The 13739-nt window shown below is 42.7% G+C and overlaps 1 protein-coding gene across 1 annotated transcript in view; it reads right to left on the bottom strand.

Moving 5' to 3' along the window:
* Positions 1–12687, bottom strand: part of ccser1 (coiled-coil serine-rich protein 1) — a 119560-nt gene extending 106873 nt beyond the window's left edge. The window contains exons 1-4 of the mRNA XM_084551959.1: positions 12375–12687; positions 5041–6052; positions 3989–4406; positions 461–645 (exon numbers count right to left, since the gene is read on the bottom strand). Of these exons, the coding sequence (XP_084408085.1) occupies positions 461–645; positions 3989–4406; positions 5041–6027 (1590 nt within the window). The 5' untranslated portion in view covers positions 6028–6052; positions 12375–12687. The remainder of the gene's footprint in view (positions 1–460; positions 646–3988; positions 4407–5040; positions 6053–12374) is intronic.
* Positions 12688–13739: the final 1052 nt, after the last annotated feature.

Below are 13739 nucleotides of genomic sequence, written 5' to 3'. Positions count from 1 at the left end.
TGCACGCTGTACATACGAAAGAAACTGAAGTGCAAAACAAATTAAATCGCTCGAGTATGGAAAGCACGGAAACACACACACACAAAGAAACACATAAATATCTTTCTCGTTATTCTGCGTGTTGGACAGATTAATTTTCTCTCCTGGACTTTTATTTCCTCCATTAAAGGTTAGGCAATTTATTACTGACCAGTACACAGCAATGTGTTACTACGTGTTTTTTTCATTCCAAATGATTTTAATTTCCTCTCTGTTGCTTTTTCAAATGATGCTATGATTAATTGCTGTGGTTTATGTAAAGTGCTTTAAGTGCATCAAGAGTGCAAACACACACACTATTCTATTAATTTCATGCTTAATTAGTGTCAATACGCTGTAAGTGACCATAACCTAAAATAAAACATATTGATGATAAACATCATAAAAGTATTTATGATATTACGTAGAGGATTGGACCTACCAGACTTCCCAGCTTAGATGAGGATGAGTTGTTTCTGTGTTTGAGAAGACCACATCCCTCCATGCCCGGGGCATCCCTGTGGTTTCCATGGACACGAGGACCACCAGCCCCCTCAGACGAGGAACGCAAGCGCCTTTCCATCCGCATCACTTCGTGGTAGGGGCTTACACTGCTACACAGAGAGGCTGGAGGAAGGTAAGACACAAAGAATCACAAAGAGAGAAATGAATTCAGGAGAAACAGTTGTCACTGTGATTGTACTAGCAGATAATCATTTTTTTAATCATATTTCCAATGCAGTTAGTCCAATTTCCTGCAAGAAATAGGATTTCTTTAAAAAAAACAAAAACATTTATAATTGTTCAGCATTTTTAAAATAAGTTCAATATTCTTTTCACATATGTTTTCAGCTTTATTGCTCTTGCTTCTGCGTAACAATAAAACTACAGAATGGATATGTAATTTCAGAAGAAATACATCTTCGGTGAGGGAAATGAAAACGCTTTATTCACAGCTACTTACGGATACAAGTGAAAACTGAAAGTAAACATCCTCTCATTGAGCAACAGGCTATAAAACAAGCAAATACAGAACCGTACGCCAACCATATTCTTTATTTCTCAGGTCATCCTCATAACAACTGCCACACACACGCGCCAGCCCACATACTGTTCACACAACGTACATCCTACGCGTGCGTCCCACTTCAGAGGACTCAATCTAAACAAATCAGCATGTAGTCGGTATAACAGAAGAGGCGAGGTGACTACAGAGACTTCTTGTGCCTCTATTCTCTTTGCTTGAGGACGGAGCTGATATCACACAGGCCCGAGAGAATGAACAGAGCAAAGTTCTGTTGTTGTGGAGTCAGTCAACAGACCAGTCCCCCTTGTTTTAATTGTGCCCGTATAGTTCCCACAGCCTGGAAGCTAGAAATTGGGTGTAAATCAATGTCAGATACTTTCCTGTAAGCCTGGGCATGCCAACTTTAAAATGCACTACAGTTAAAGGCAGTGGCACAACAAGCTGGCAGTCGGCTGTTTGTTCTGCTCAGTGAACCGGTGCATGAGAGGATAAACGAAAAAGGCTCTTCTTATTTCACAACACACAGAACATGATCATCTAGAGCAAATCAGCTGTAGATTCAGGAGAGGCCGTCGTGGGGTTTAGTACTTCTTCCTAACTTCTTAGCCTTGCAGCTAATTGAAGCTCTTCCTGTTTCCTCTTGAATGACAAATACAGACTGCTCTCACACAGACTACGTATTCTTGGCTGCTGTCTTTGCAGTGCGTTCAAGAGCTTTTGGTTCAGACACAGGCGACGTGAGGTGACGCCACACTCGGCCTTCGTTGCCAGCAGTTCTTTGATATCAGTCCAAGCCAGTAAAACAGTTAAAGTTCTCCCACAGACTATTAAATAATTAAAAGCTCCCTTAGAAGAAATTGTATTTCTGGTGTGACTCATCCTACTACCAAGGTGCGTGGATGAAGAAAAGAAACATAAAAAGGTTCAAGACTGCAGCAACAAATTTATTAGTCTAATATGACTAATACAACAAAGCTCCCATTAAGTATTAAGTATTTGTGCTTAAACGCATATACGTATTCACTATTTAGAAATGAAATTACACTACCATCTAGCCCTATTCGCATAGGGCTAGTATTAAAGGGAGACCTCGAGTAATTTGTAATAACTGCAGAGTTCATCTGAGATCTTAATCTGTAATTTGTAAAGAAAAAACTACAAATTAACCACCTATTTCTCCAAACATAGAGCCTGTGATAATACTAAGTCTGGAGGAATTAGCACCTAGTTATTTGGAGGGTGTTTTGTTTGGTTTTCCAGGAGCATCTTACTCGCTCAGCAGTAACGGAGGCTGTGAAGGCATTATAAATGAAGCTTGGGACAGTTTGTGTGCAAATTCAGGAGGACGTCGCCACACAGCACTCAGACCCATTCACAGAAAGAAGCCGGCTCAAAACTGCCAAGAAGGACCTCAACGCGAAATATGATGAGCTGATGACGTGCATGGCATCACATTCTGATGCACTGGATTTCATGTGTTCACTACATTGGTAAAGGTATAGCTGGTTTACATACTGCAAGGTAGTTTTTTCCTCCACAATCTCACATTTTGTCTTTTTTTTTATTTGATAATAGTTTCCAGATCTCTTACTAATGCCATAACAGTTTCAACTGCAAGCAGACCATTTTAAATTTTGGTATTAGTGGTATACTATATCTGCCATATTCTCATGTTTTTCAAAGTTTGACACGATTTGAAGATTTGTTGGATAGCTTAAGAGGGCTGTATATTGTTTATGTTTTGCTACCAGATGAAAGCTTGGCTAAAAACTAAAAAGTGTGGACAATAGCAACAAATCACTTCTGGTTATGGAGCACATATAATATAAGACATCTTTCCAAATTAACTGTCTGAACTTCTGCTAAAAGGAGGGACAGCTACAAAAGTTTCTGATCTGATTTGGATTTCTTGTAATGTTTGGAAACATTCTCACTTAAAACTTTAAATCAGCAAATCACTTGGAAGCTGGTAAAGTATTACGCTCCATATGTCCACACTTGCAATCACGCAGTCTTCAGTCCTCAAGTGGAAACAAGTTGAGAGTACAATAATATTTAAATTCAGCTCAGCACCACCTCCACTCAGCAGTTTCCTGGGGGGAATCTCTTTGAGAGGCTTGGTAATGAACTCTCAACATTTTTATTGACTATCTTATTCACACTTGTTCGGTCGCGCATAAGGAAGCCGCAAAAAAATAAACAACACTGAAGGGGCATTAGCACTGCGTCACTTCTGCTGCCGAACAAATGTTTACCGTGAAACTCCGTTCGGTAGAGATTTTTCATATAGAGTATAACAGTGACTGCATATTAGTAGAAATTTGGTCCTATCGTATTTACAAATGAACGTTTCAAGGCACTGAAGGTCTACGGTATTTACTTTATACCCAAACTTAGATATACCCTTCAGGAAAACTCCATTCATTTTGGTAAATGTACTAATGTAACTAATAAGAGATTAAAAAACCCTTGAAAATAGTGGACCATGTATAAATAAAAATGTGTAATTCCTAAATATTTCCTCCAGTTTGGACGTGAAAACCATCAAATTAAAACTGCACTTCAGTCCCACAATCATTATAACGTTTTCTTTAATATGTTTTTGTTAAAAGAACAAAAAGTTTGTCAGTATTTTCTAAGAACTACACCGACCTAACGGCACGTCTAACTCAATAAAAACAGTGTCAAGCAACAGGCTCCGTTTACAGCAAACATGTAATGAGAACACACTGTATCTGTTTACAAGATAACGTACCTTGTCAACATTTTCTTGGAGCCCTTATCAGAAAAGAATGCCAAACAAGCATGAAAGAGACGTTTTGAGTCTGTATCTGTTATGACACAGGGTCAAGCTGGTTCTGTGAGTCCCTCTGTGTGATATGTGTGCGGTGTTTAGTGTGTCTGAGGCTCGGCATGTAAATCTGTGATCTGTGAGTCTCATACCTGTATGCGGCTTCCTCAAGTGAGAGGACCTGGGTTCATGGCAGCCACAGAAGTTCCCCCTCTCTTGAACAGAAAGCGTGTGCCTTGCCCTCCTTTCCGATTGCTCGGGGTTAGAGTGGCAACCCTCGCTGCGCACCACGCAGGCCTCGCTCTCGCTCGTGGTCTCCGTGTGGTAACCCGTCTTCCTCTCCTCGGCCGCCTCCCGCCTCGTCTCCGCGGACACCTCTTTGCTCGCTTCCTTTCTTTCCTCCTCCCTCTCCTTCCTCTCTTCCAGCGATTGTTCCTGCGGAGGTGGGCAGGGTACAGCTGTCTCTGGCTCCGAGAGGGAAACGGCAGTGTCGTAGTCTGTGTTGTTGGCCGTGCTGGCGTCGGGAAGTAAGGGCTTCTCAGCACTGGACTCGGCCGGAGTGAAGAAAACCTGAGGAGAGGACATTTTATTGAGTGCGTGAAACAACAGAAAATATTTCCCTGGCAGTCTAATGAGGCAATACGCAATTTAGAGAAAGAAAATCCCACTTTAGCCTCCTCGGGCACTAGAAGTGTGCATGTTAAGACAGATAAGTCAAACAGGATTTACTGCTCAATGGACAAAAAAAATAAAGGACAGAGCTTTTTTTTCAACAGTTATACTAGGTAAATGGTTTCATTTTTGGAGCACCCTCCTCTATCAGGAAATAATGGAATAAATCCCTCGAAGGAGGGTACGTCATGAGCAGAAAGGTGTGAAATGTGAAGGGCAGTTTGCAGACATATGCAGGTTTTCTATGGCTTTTAGCTTTCATGCCTTAGCGCTTTCAATAAAACGGACTCTTCATGCAAGGTGCTCAATTTTTATGCCACATTTCACAGACTCCAAACGGTGGTCACAAATATTCCTCCTTTATAGTCATTGTTCTTGACATCCAGTGGCACCTGTGGCTGTATTGTGGATTCCTGGAGCAATAGCATTTTTATCTTCTCACGAATACATTGTCGTTTGTAGGTATTTGTAAGTATGTATTGCTCAAATAACTTTGCATTTTTTAACATTAAATTAAAAAACAAGAACAAACCTGGGAGGTAGAGACGGCCGCGTTGAAGTTCTCTGGAGCAGGCGGGGGTTCAGGTGGAGCAGTGTCAAGAGCCGGCCCAGGCTCAGACGCAGGTCCTGGGGCTAAACCAGATCCAGGGCTGGGTGCTGGCAGTGCCTCCACCTCAGATACAGAGTCTTCCGTCATAGGTATGAACTCTGAAGGGGTGACGGCTGTGGTCCGATCCTCTGATATCATAGGCGACTGGAGCGAGCTCTCGCCGCCGGCACCCAGCAGTTCGCCAGGCCATGAGCCCGGGGTGAGCCCTCCTGCCCCCGGAGTGATGGTGGCGGTACTTGGCGGTTCCAGGTTCACTTCTGGAGGCCTGTGGTGGTCGGACGTACGGGAGAAGCGGTGGTGAGCTGAGAAAGACTTGGGCAGCAGCTGCTTTTTGTGGCGCGACGAACGCCTGTTGTTATTGCTGCCCCCGCTGAAGTCATCGAGGAACCCGGAGTCGTCTCCTTCATTGGCCCCTGAGCCGCTTATACAGTTGATGAACACATTCCGATTGGTTGTGGAGGAGGAACCCTTCTCAAAGTCTTCAGTCTGAGAGCGTGGGATTTTCTTTTGCTTGTGGCTGCCGAAACCAAACGAGTGGCGCGACTTGGGACGTCCGCCGCCTTCACTGAACCCTGTCGATACCGAGGTTGTTATCGTCTGCTGGTTATTACCATTCGCGTCAGTGCCCTGCGGCAGGGGAGGCGTGAGGTTTAGGTTGATAGGCTGGACACGTGGTTCGCTGTTCCGCTTAGCCGTGAAACTGAGGGACGGAGCGCGGAACAGGCTCCGACGCTTGCCGGTGCTGCCGGAACTGGAGTTGGTGCTGGAAGGCGAGGACGTGTGGACGCCATTTCCCACACCGCCTGAAGATGGAGAGGAGGGGAGAGATTCCTGCCTCTTGTTGCTGCTGCGGCGGAAGATTGGCAGGCGGGAAACCAGCGTGGAGCGGCGTGAGCCTGATTCTCCCATTGAGACGCTGAGGGAGTGGGGCAATCTGAGGGAACAAAGAAACACTTGATGAATATAAGACGCATAAACAGATTTGTTCTGATTCTTTTATAAGTTAAATGTACTATGGGATACACTCCCTTTGTATTAAATGAGTGACACAACTCTGAAGATACAATATGCTCTCTTAGGCAGGTTAAGCATCCCGAATAACAAAGTACATCAACTAACCTAAGCACACAACCAAATGGAGGAGGACATACTATTTAGAATGTTTTTTTTAAAAAGAAGCTTCAGAGCACAGCCCGCTTGAAGTGAGAAAAGTCAGGTTAAGGGCTCACATTTCAACATTTCACACACTGAATGATTCACAACAAGTTCCTGCTGCATCTTTATCTGGCAGATACTTCTGTTGCAAACTGAGCTGTCACACGCGAGCGTAGATTTTTGCTTTTCGGGCAACGGTTATGCATGTATTAATAAAAAGGATGTTTACTCTGTGGCTGCCAGACTCTCGCTGTGAAGTTAGTGTGATGAAAACATTGCAAAGAAATTTTAAAAAATTTATAAAAAAAAGAAAAACAGACTCTCACTACCCACTTTCCATACCTATAAAGTGGTTATCAACCAAAAAAATGTCACTGAAGATACATAGTTACGGTGTAGTTTCTTTTACATCTATACTACTACTACTTTTACGAGCCTGACCGCTGCCTGAGATCCGCCGGCGCAGCCTTGCTTACGGTCCCGAGGTCCCGTCTTGTCACTAAAGGTGACCGGGCCTTTGCTGTCCGCGCTCCACAGCTGTGGAACTCCCTGCCCGGCGATCTCAGGCAGGCGAGCTCAGTGTAAAGCTCTTCTTAAAACTCACTTTTATCGATTGGCCTTTCCTTGATTTTGTTTTATAATTTTGTTTTATTATTGTTGTATGATTACTTTGTTGTGGGTGGGTGACTTTAAATTTTAATTTCAATTTTATTTCTCTTGGTGGTTTTATTATATTGTTGCCAGGAAATTGTATCTGACCTGTTTTATTTCTGTTGTTGTTGTACAGCAACTTGTAACTTGTTTCGGAAAGGTGCTACATAAATAAAGTTATTATTATTATTATTACTTCTATCTATGGGAAATCTCTAAAAATTCATGGCAGAAAATCAGTTATTTATTTAACCTCAGACTTCTTTAAACTCAGGCATTTTCTGCAAGACGAAGTGAACAATAGCTACACAATAGAAGAGACAAAGTTAAAAAAAAAACAGCCAAGCATGACCAGCTACATTCTCACAGAGTCACTCCTGAAGCATTTCTCAAATGCTCCTTGACGTTGTTATGTCGTCATCTGTGTATAAATGTGAGCCACATATTTGGTCAGCCCAAAATAGCTACCACCCTCTGCAAGTTGCATTTGTTTTGTTAATACCAAAAGGTTAAAAATGGGTTGGGTTAAATAGCACCGCCTAGGAACTGGCTAACTACACGAGTGAGTTTTACTTCGATTTTTCAGATAAATCAAATCGTATGTACACCTTACACCGATCGGGCATAACATTACGACCACATTCTTAATATTGTGTAGGTCTCCCTTGTGCCTCCAAAACAGTTGTGACTCATCAGAGAATGGACATGGACCTTCTGAGGGTGTCCTGTGGTGTCTGGCAACAGGATGTTGTTAGTGGGGTCTTTGGCTCCTATGAGTTGAGGAGAGGGGCCTCTGTGGATCTTCCCACAGACACTTGATCATTTTGGGTTCTAGTGAATTTGGAGGCCAGGTCAACACCGTGTGCTGTTCTTCACGTTTTTTTGAGTTGTTCCTGTGTCAGGCTGCATCCTGCTGGGGATGGCTGCTGCCAACAAGGAGTGTCATTGCTATGGGGTGGGGGTGCCTGGTCTGGTGTTGATAGGTGGTACATGTCTAAGTGACATCCACACGAATGAATGCAAGGTCTAAAAGTTTCCCAGCAGAACACTGAATTGTCACAAGACGGTCAATGTTATTTACTTATCCTGTCAGTGGTTTTAATGTTGTGGCTGATTGGTGTATATGATCAGCGACAACATTTAAAGCACTGACATATTCAAGATACCAGCTCATATGGGTTCAATAACAGGAAAAATGAACCAGATGAAACAAAAGAAAACATAGGCAAAGAAGAAGAAGAAGAAGAAGAAGAAGAAACTAAAGCCAGGAAGTAAATTCAGCATACATTCTACAATTTCAGTTTTAATTTAAAAAAACAGAACTGAACACAAAAGTTTGGGAAGAGAGAACAGAAGTGAAAGTACTTAGACAAACGCATATAATAGGTTGACACGCTGCCACTGGATAGCTGGGGGGAAAAAAATAAATAAAAAAGCAGAGGCCAGCTCAAATTTGAAGAGTTGCAGGTGTCAATGCTGGTATTGCTGGTATGAGAACTGGCGCGCTGGGTTCACTCAAACACATATTAATATTTATTTAACAACTAAACCATGAAGGGACAAGACTAACACGGGGGGGAAAGAATAGCTCTCTCGTACGGATGCACCAGAATAGTCATGCACGGCACTCACAAATAAAAAGAGCTGATTCTGATACAGTCCTACTGCTCTATTTTCACAAGCACAATAAAATAATTTAGTGACTAGAAGCATGATAGGCGAAAGTCCAACTGGAACTTTGGACAAAGAGAAAAGAGAGAAAAGTAATGAATAACCTTGATTTCCTTTCCGCCTCTGACTTAGCTGTCTTTAAGAGAAGAAAATATCCGACTGTCAACCCACACACCTACAAAACTCCTTCTACAACTTAACAATTAGCAAGTCTCGCAGTAAACTCACTCTGCAAACACAGTGTCTGACTGACTTAAGTTCCTCTTTTTGACTCACACATCAAAGGGAGGCGTTCATTTCTGCAAATACTTACAAGTTCACTGTTTTCTGACGCCAGAAAGCCAAACAGCGACAGTGGAGTCCTCGTAACGTTGGAGAAGCCACGTCTGTGAGAGCCTCTCGAGCGTTTTGTTTTCGCTCTCTGTGTAATAAGCTTACATTAACACCCTTTACTGAAGTGGCGTATTAGTGCGCCGCCTCCTTCAAAGTATATTTGATCAAGTTCTCAGTGCCAATGCAGATCCTGTTTTCGCTAGCAGGTAACTCGGTGCAACATATCAAAAGGTCCATAAATGTCAAAGAGAAAGAAGACCAAAAAAAAAAAAAAAAACATGCCAGTAACACACTACGTCATCTTGTTTTTCTTTGCTCTGTCTGTCCCGATAGATTTCTTGTCAAACTCTTCCTCTGCGGATCAACCTGCGGTTTGGTTTTCACCGCGCAGTCGCTTGACCAGGCCATGGCACTCTGACCTGGCTCATTGAGACAAGATAAACATCCCCTAACCAATTAGACAGAGATTAAAGCAGATTGAGAATGCCTCTTGTTTATCTTACCAACAAGGGGCAAAGAGAAGATTATTTTAAATGACAGCTAAAAGGTTTCAAGCTTCATGAGGAGCAAAGTTATGTAGTTACATCACATCTTTGTAGTGTTCTACATAAAAACCTAATCCTATTCCATTACATTCAAACCGTTGCCAGATCAGTGAGCACACAATGCTATTTAAGCCTGTCACTGCCGGGTAAATCTCTGTGTTTCAGAGTACTCTAGAGTTTGGTGTCTGTGGTGACATTCCTGCAACCTCACACTTGAAGCTATCTATTTTACATCAGCCAGCAATGATTTGTCTGCCAGACCTAGAGAAGAAGGCAACGTGGCGATGGGGATGGAGTAGCCTATATGGCATACGGTGGAAAAACCTAGGAAGGGTCCGAAAACTAAACTCGGAGTTCAGGAGAAAAATTACAGTCTAAACAAGAGAAGATCGATGTTGAGGACAAACAGGGATTGCCACTGGTGTGCCTGAACGAAGGAACTCTAGACATGAATGTCGCTTTGCTGTTCTTGGATCAGTTAGATAATGGATTATTGACTTTAATTTGTGAAAATTTCCCTTCAGCGAGAGTACTTCAGATACACATACGAGATGGACATTTACTCAATAATTAAACCACACTGCGCAACGAAAGGTAAAACAAGGGAAGGACTCCACCAACGCTTTCGATTACTTCCTCTTTGCTCGGTCGCTGCAAAAGAAGTGAGACGACCTGTGCTGGAAAAGCAAAACTTCCTCTCAATTCCTCTTCCCCTTGCTGTCACTGATAGCGCTGCTGCGATAAATCACAAAGGGCAGAACGAGGCTGATCTGTTGACTGACTCTCATTTAAATTTGACTTTACGGAAATAAACAGAGGTCATTCAGAGCTAATAGATTTTTCTAAGCTTTACAAACATCTGGAGGATTCACATTGCGACACTCGTAGCATTTACCAAATCAGCCAGACTATCTTGAAGCACTAGTGTGTGGTTTTGCACTTTCTTATCAATACGCCCAACAACTTGGGCCTCCGCTGGTTAATAATCAGCAGACTAACGTCCTGAACGCTTGTCAAACTGCAAACTTCCGTCTCAGAGCAATTTTAAACCGATACACCTGTTAGCGTGCAAGAACAGAAGGTGTGTATGGGGTGTGAATAACTGGGTGTTTCCCATAAAACAGGTTCTTGGTGGGATCTTCTTCACAACTGCAACCACATATTAAACGTAAACCATTATCTTCTCTTACTTTTTATGAAACATTACATGTTAGGCAACATTATACGGCTTTAGTTGGTACTGATATTACATCTTGAGATTACTTTAAACAAATGTAACACAGTACAGCTGCAAAACAACTCAATTTTTTTTTGCTTTAGATAAATATTCATTGTTTGCTGGCTCTGAATCCAATACTTTTACCCAAGTTCTTCTATATTGAGACATCAATAGAACGTGGTTGAATATGTTTGCACAATAGACATTGATTAAGAAGTAATCTGTACACAAACTTTGGGGAAAATACTGGTCATGTGGACACGAAGACCAAGCAGATACAAGCATTCGCTGTTCTTTAAATCTGCAATATCACGCTATCGACAACAAGTGAACTTTCTTTACTCAGTCCGTGTTGACATTGGAGGGATGTCACAACTGCACACCTCTTCGGCGTAGTCAAAACACCGCGCTATCTTGAGCAACAGGACGCCTACTTAACCAGGGAGTGAAATGACGGACGGAATCTCCCGCCGCCGGCCCTAGGGAAACGCTGCCAGAGTAAACACGCCTTGCTGTGAGCCTCGAAGAAAAGGCAAAATGAAAAAAAAACATAAAAAAAAAACAGATAGACCTGCATGTGAATCGGACATCACATTTAAATACTGCGTATGTAAACTACAGTGGCTGAAAACACAAGGCACGACTGAAGGAAACACCATGCAAGGGTGGCGAAAGCACACACGGGGCTTTCCAATCTGACAACACGAACAAAGCACAGAGAAAACAAAAAAAAAATGGGTATTTAAACTATAATAGCACAGTAGTAACAAAAGAAACAGCCAGTAACAGAGGATATTACTTATTCAGGCAATGATAAAGGCAGTTAAAACTAATCAATCTATAATAGTTCCCCCAAAAAAACACAGAACTATGCAGCAGATGTGCAATGTTTACCTCAAAAGAATATGGTATTCAATAACAATGTCATAATACTGTACTGAGCTGTGTTCCTGCTAAAATAATGACATCTCCTAACATTGTGCATCAGTGAATGGGCAGGCTTGTAAAGAAAACTGGTTAAGGCTTGTGCTTTTTTTTTTTGTTATAAATGTTTTTTGTTATAGACCCCCTCAGAGCTCACTCCAAAAAGAAGATGCAATGATTAATCCTTAGTTTTGCCTAATAATTGCTGTTAAACTAGCATCTGTAACTCCCTGTTTTGATGAATGCGTCCCCAGCTTCAACAGCCACAACAATGAATGAGCATTAGCATAGTTGGTTACTGAGTGATTACAGTCTCAGATCAGTCCAAAGGGCCCGGTTGCTCTTTAGTCTGTCCACCAGAGAGCCATAGCTGCTCATCATATGGAGCAGGAGGTTGAGATGCAGAGATGTAATTGCATGCTAACCAGAAGCTGCAGCAGCAGCAGTAGTTGTTGCAGCCCGGGGGGACGCCGACAACTGTCAAATTGAAAACGTCAACAACGCTTTGAAGGCAGCTCGTCCTTAAATCCCGGCTAGCTAGCTTTCTGTCAATCCCCTGACAAACCGGCGCCGACGGCCCCCGAGATATCACATCAATAAGACACTGTGCGTCGCTTTCTACGAGCCGGAAAGGTCAGCGGCGGTGGCCGGAAGAAATGCTGTAGGAGGAACCAACCACCGGACGGGTGCTTGAGGCGGTCAGGTTAGCAGCAGGCAGCGGGCAAACACACAGACGTCCGTTAACGTACGTACGTTACCTTCAGCGGATTCCAAGAGAACACCGAGGCCCCTCGGTGCAGAAACGGATGGACGTGTCTTCTCCGCGCGCTCATACGAGTTATTGTATCCTACATGAGGATGTCTGGGGCTGTACAATGGTACTGAAATCGTACTGAGGTAGCACCTTGTGTTGCGCTGACGCCAATGTTACACCTCCGTGACGTGGAGGACCTCCTTCCTCCTTCTTCCGCGTTGCTGCGAAAGGCCGCGAGCGTGCACGGCGTGACGTCCTCACTCCTCCTCCCCCTTCTCCTCCTCCTCCTCCAGATCAGCATCCTCCAGCTGGTGGATGGATGGATCCATAGTTTCACCTATAAACCATCCAGACATTAAAACTCGACGACTCTTATACACACCTCAGTGAATATTAAGTATTATATTTGTTTGAGTTGTTCCTAAACCGTTTTTGTGTGTGTTCCTGCATCAGGCTGCATCCTGCTGGGGATGGCTGCTGCCATCAAGGAGTGTCATTGCTATGGGGTGGGGGTGCCTGGTGTGGTCTAGGTGAGTGCTACATGTCTAAGTAACATCCACACAATCCCCGGGTCCAACTGTTTCCCAGCAGAACATTGTATTGTCACAGGATCACAAATGTTGTTTACTTCTCCTGTCAGTGGTTTTAATGTTATGCCTGATCGGTGTGTATTGTCTTGTGTTGTCACGCTTCATTTTGTATATAGCTTGCACAGTATTTAGAAGAGAATCTAATTGTTATTATTTCTGCAGTGGTATCTAAATTTTCATGCGCTGACTCAATAAAGTACATCTACTAGTGTACGTGCTTTTAAATGTAACAGTCCTGCACTGAACCCCCCTTCATGACTGTTATAATGTTTACTTCATATTGAAACAGGATAAAAAAGGTAGTAATGCAATTGTATGAAGCGTTAAACTGCATTCAATTAAACACTAAAGTGTTTCTGTTATGCCACAGACTAAAATGCGGTTGTCGAGACAATAGAAACAAAAAAACACTTGACAATTTTGTAGTGCTAAAACCACAGCCTCCACGATGATACTTGCTGACTTGATGTTCCCATGACCTCTCGTCAAGTGCCACCTTCACTTATGCAGCTGAATATCTTATAGAAGGACTGGCACAAAAATTTGGTTCATTATTACATGGATTGTAACAGTGACTTTGTTGAGCCTTTGAAGCGCCAACACCGGATCAGATTTATGACTAAACAACCTAAGTCGGATATTGTGCAAATTTAATCCGCATACTAACACTGAAATATTGAACCTGCACACTGCAAAAAAACAAACACTCAAATACCGCAACTCACACTGCATCAAAGCAGCCAAAACATTAGGTACACTAGTGAAAACAAATGTGTTTT

Source organism: Chelon labrosus, assembly GCF_963514085.1.
Source record: "Chelon labrosus genome assembly, chromosome: 9".
NCBI lineage: Eukaryota > Metazoa > Chordata > Actinopteri > Mugiliformes > Mugilidae > Chelon > Chelon labrosus.
This window is presented reverse-complemented; position numbering and strand designations above follow the sequence as displayed.